The sequence below is a fragment of the Octodon degus genome, unplaced genomic scaffold (assembly GCF_000260255.1).
Source record: "Octodon degus isolate 3935 unplaced genomic scaffold, OctDeg1.0 scaffold00050, whole genome shotgun sequence".
In the NCBI taxonomy this organism is placed as follows: domain Eukaryota; kingdom Metazoa; phylum Chordata; class Mammalia; order Rodentia; family Octodontidae; genus Octodon; species Octodon degus.
In genome coordinates, this window is record NW_004524626.1 from 2,784,168 (window position 1) to 2,788,704 (window position 4,537).

Genomic DNA, 4,537 nt, shown 5'->3' on the forward strand with positions numbered 1-4,537 from the left:
TATATATTTTTTTTTTTTTTTCTTTTTTCTTTTGTAGTACTGGGGACTGAACTCAAGACCTTGAGCTTGCCAGGTATGCCACTGAACTCTCCCCAGCCTCTTAACAAATGTTTTTCTTTCTCTATCACAGGTAAATGCAATCTGGCATGGAAATGGATTCTGGGTCAATGTCCTTTTTATTCCCAGTGGCCTATGTAATTATAACTACATCTCCCTGCTTCCGGTACTGCAGAGAAGTCTGACACTCATCATTTTGCCTTTCAAATGCTGTGGCATGTGTGTCTGTGTTGAGATTTTTTCAAATTATATTCTTATTATTATGTATTTGCAGTGCATAATAATCACATTCATCTTGTAGACTTGGTACTGCAACATAAGGGTCGAGATTTCTTTGCCGGGTATTTTGTAAGTTATTCACTTTATTTTTGAGTATTAGGACTTCCCCATTCTGTAGCTAACTGTGGAATCAATTTGGTATGTGTTACCATAATTGTGTCCCTCAGCTGTCTCACTCACCAACTAAAATAACCTGGAACTTCTGAAACTGTGAGCCATGTCAAGCCCCTCTCTGCCTTTTAGTTGGGCCAGCAGGGCACTTTGTTCTGCTAGCCAGTTTTACTGCTACTTGCTGATTTGCTGAAGAAAGCCTTCCTAAAGCCACATTTGAATATTCTTGGGTGAGTTTTCTTTTGTTTCTGCTACTCAATTTGTCATCTCCTTATTCCACTTTTTTCCAAAGCCCTCCCAGCAGGGTTGTTTTTTTCTGTTTTCTGGGTCACAGCCAGGTTCCTGGGCACCCCTTTAACATGACGACAAACACTGCAGTCTCTCAGCATATCAGAATGGTTACTATGGCAGGAAGGCCATCACTCCGGGGAAACAGATCAGCAGGGAGCCCATCTGGTCACCTTTGAGCCTCCTGCCCTCAGAGACAGAGGATCCAGCCAACTAGCAGAGCTCTCCTGGAGCGCACGGCCTTTCACCAAGTATCTGTGCATTATGAAGGCATTCCCCATCCCCACCACACACTGGGCACAGCCATGACTTCTCTCTTCATCAAGAAACAGAAACAGAGCACACACACCCAGGGGACACAACAGCCCATGCCCCAAGCTCTCCCTTGGCCTGGCTCCTCGCACTCTCCCCTGTGCCAGTTTCTTGGTGGCTCCTACCTCCAGGGTCTTCACCACCACTGCAGCTGAGCTAGAGAGATGGGGCTGAGTTTGAAGTGAAAGAAATGCAGAAATGTTTCAATCTGCCCTCCATCCAGAGTCCACATGAACTAATTGCTGAAGATAAGAAATCAGCAATTTGTGAATTAAAACTTTACCCAGCTCTTAGAGAAAAGGCTCCACTCAGAAAACACCGTGCAGCACTAACACAGCCACAGCGCAGTGCTGCTGCCCCAGCTACGTGTCACCAACTACCTTTCTCCAGCTCCACTGGGAAAAGCTCCAGCTTCTCTACGCGCTTCTCAAGCTCATACTCGGCTGATGCAGCTACGGGGTCAACTTCATCGTTTCTCCTGTCATAGTCTTCATTGGAGTAAGTGTTGAAAACCTGTAATCAGAGAAAAACACACTGAAAACACAGAAAGGACAGTCTTATGAACGAAAAACAACCAAGGACTGCTAGCTATCTAGAAGTATGTATTTAAAAAAATAATCAGTGTAGACCCAGCCCTAGCCCAGGCCCGGAGAGTGTGTGGGAGAGCTTCCTGGTACACTGTGCCAGCGGGACCTGCTGGCTCCAGCCCAGGTGCAGCGTAGGTAAAACCCTCTGCCACCCCTTTGGGACACCACCCAGCAATCCGCAGCACCTCCCCTACCCCGCCTGCCAAGTAGGAATTTCTGGCGCCAGGAACCCCCAGACCCAGTCCTAGCCCAGGGCCGGTGAGAATGTGGGAGAGCTTCCTGTTAACCTGCGCCGGGAGGATCTACTAGTCCCAGTCCAGGAGCAGCATAGGTGAGACCCTCTTCCACCCGCTTGGGATATTCCTCCAACACTGCACAGCACCTTCCTTACCCCACCTACCCAGTAGGAATATCTGCCGCATTCCGGGAACCCCCAGATCCAGTCCTAGCACAGGCTCGATGAGTGTGTGGGAGAGCTTCCAGATACCCTGTGTTGGTGTGACCTACTGGACCCAGCCCAGGCCCAGCGTGAGTGACACCCTCTTTCACCCTCTTGGGACACCCCCCATCACTCTGTAGTACCCCCCCACACCGTGCACACAGAGTAGGAATTTCTGCCGCATTCTGGGAACCCCCAGATCCACTCCTAGTCCAGGCCCAGTGAGTGTGTGGGAGAGCTGCCTCTCCCCACTACTTCACCTTGTCCCCTCCAGACTCAGCTCAGGCCTGGCGTACAGGCCTGGGGTGAAACCCTGCAGCTCCAATCCCTGCAGAGAGTGTAGGGGATAGAACCACCCAGATAATCCAGCAGCAGAATATCTTTCCAGAGGGGCACAACAGTATCACCCCTAAAGGCAGCAAGACATAGGAACTGAGCATAGCAGCCAGACTCAAGCCAGGCACAGCTGGATAAACCCAAAATTTGTAGATCTACACCTGAACTTCAGTAGGTGCTAAGCCTACAACTTCAACAAAGATCTACAACAAAGGTCAGAAGACAGTGCTACACAAAATGACAACGAGAAGAAGCAAAATGCAATCTAAGACCCCAAGCCCAACCATGACAAGTGCAAAGGACACTAACACAGAACAAACTGGGAATCACACAGCTGAAAGCAATGAATCAATGGCTTTTGAAATAAAGAAACAGATGCAGAAATGTACAGAGGAACTCAGATTGGAAAAGAAAAAAGAAATCCCTGAGTTAATAACATCTGCAGTAAAGACTCAAATGCAGAAACATATGGAGGAAACCCAATACTCACACAGAACAAGTGCAGAGGACACTAGCTCAGCTCAAATGTATGAATTAATAGTGTCAATAGTAAATAAGCAACAGCAGCAAGTCATAGAGGAACTCAGAGCAGAATTCTTCTCTACTAGCGCAGATCAAATGTACGAGTTAATAGCCTTGATAGTAAAGGAGCAACAACAGAAAGTTATAGAGGAACTCAGAGTGCAATTCTTTTCTGAAATAAAAAAAAATTCTAAGAACTTATAGCATTTGAAGTAAAGAATCAACTACAGAAACATAGGGAAGAAACCCAATATGAAAAAAACACTGCAGTAAAAGAATTTATAATTGCTTCTAAAGAAGACATTGATAAAAAAAAAAAAAAGAGATTAGAAAAATGACAGATTCCTTGAATGAGCAGTACAAAAAAGAAATAGATCGCATGAAGCACAGCCAAAGCGATATAGAGGAAATTAAAACCTCAATCACAAGCTTGCAAAATTGTTTAAGTGAAAGTGAGGACAGAGTTTCAGATCTTGAAGACGCTGGTGCAGCTAGTGAAAAGGTAAGCAAGGATCTCTTAAAAACAACTAGGATACAGGAAAAAATCCATCACCTGCAAGATGATGCAAAGATGAACAATGTCAGACTAATAGGTATCAATGAGAAAGAAGGAGTCAATACAAATGACTAAAAAAATATGGGCAGAAGTAATACAGAAAACTTCCCAAATATGAGGAAACAATCTGATATTCAGGTAACCGAAGCATACAGAATGCCAAGTAACCTCAACCCAATTTAAAAGACAGCGAGACATATAATAGTCAAGATCCCATAAATTCAGCACAACAACAATATACTGAAAGCCGAAAGAGAAAAGAAGCAGATCACATTCAAAGGAAAACCCATCAGAATTACAGCCGACTTCTCTTCACAAACCATGAAGGAAAGAAGAGAATGGAGCAGAGTACTTCAAGTCCTCTATGAAAACAAATTCCAACCCAGACTACTATACCCTGTAAAACTCTCTTTCAAGTTTGATGGAGAAGTGAAATACTTTCATGAAAAAGAAGAGTTAAGTAATTTCATGATGACAAACACAACCCTACACAGGCTACTGAAAGATGTTCTTGAGAGAGAACAAAATGATCAGAACTCCACGAATGAGATCAGAAGCAACCAATTAAATAGGGCAAGCAATTAAACACAGGAGACAAAGAAGTAAATGACAACAGGCAAATAACTTGTCAATCGTAAGTCAATACATTTCAATTCTAACCATCAATGTAAATGGACCTAATTCACCAATTAAGAGAAATAGACTGGCACAGTGGATTAGGAAACAAAATCCAACAATATGCTGTATACAAGAAACACATATAACTCACAAAGACAGTCACAGGCTGACAGTCAAAGGATGGAACACAATACTACATGTCCCAGCACCTCAAAAAAAAGCAGGGGTAGCAATCCTATTCTCAGACAGTGTCAACGTCAAACCAACAATGATCAAGTGAAATAAAGAAGGCCACTATATACTGGTTACGGGAAAAATTGAAGAGGCAGAGGTAACACTCATGAATATGTATGCACCAAACACGGGAGAACGCAAATATATAAAGCAAATCTTAATGGACATGAAAAATCTAATATCCAATACCACAATCTT

General features: G+C 43.8%; 1 protein-coding gene across 13 annotated transcripts in view; it reads right to left on the bottom strand.

Moving 5' to 3' along the window:
* Positions 1-4,537, bottom strand: part of Ppp1r9a (protein phosphatase 1 regulatory subunit 9A) — a 326,880-nt gene that overhangs the window by 130,891 nt on the left and 191,452 nt on the right. For all 13 annotated transcript variants that reach the window (XM_004632621.2, XM_004632620.2, XM_023716825.1 and 10 more), the window contains exon 3: positions 1,428-1,560. In XM_004632621.2, coding sequence (XP_004632678.1) covers positions 1,428-1,560 — 133 coding nt within the window. The remainder of the gene's footprint in view (positions 1-1,427; positions 1,561-4,537) is intronic.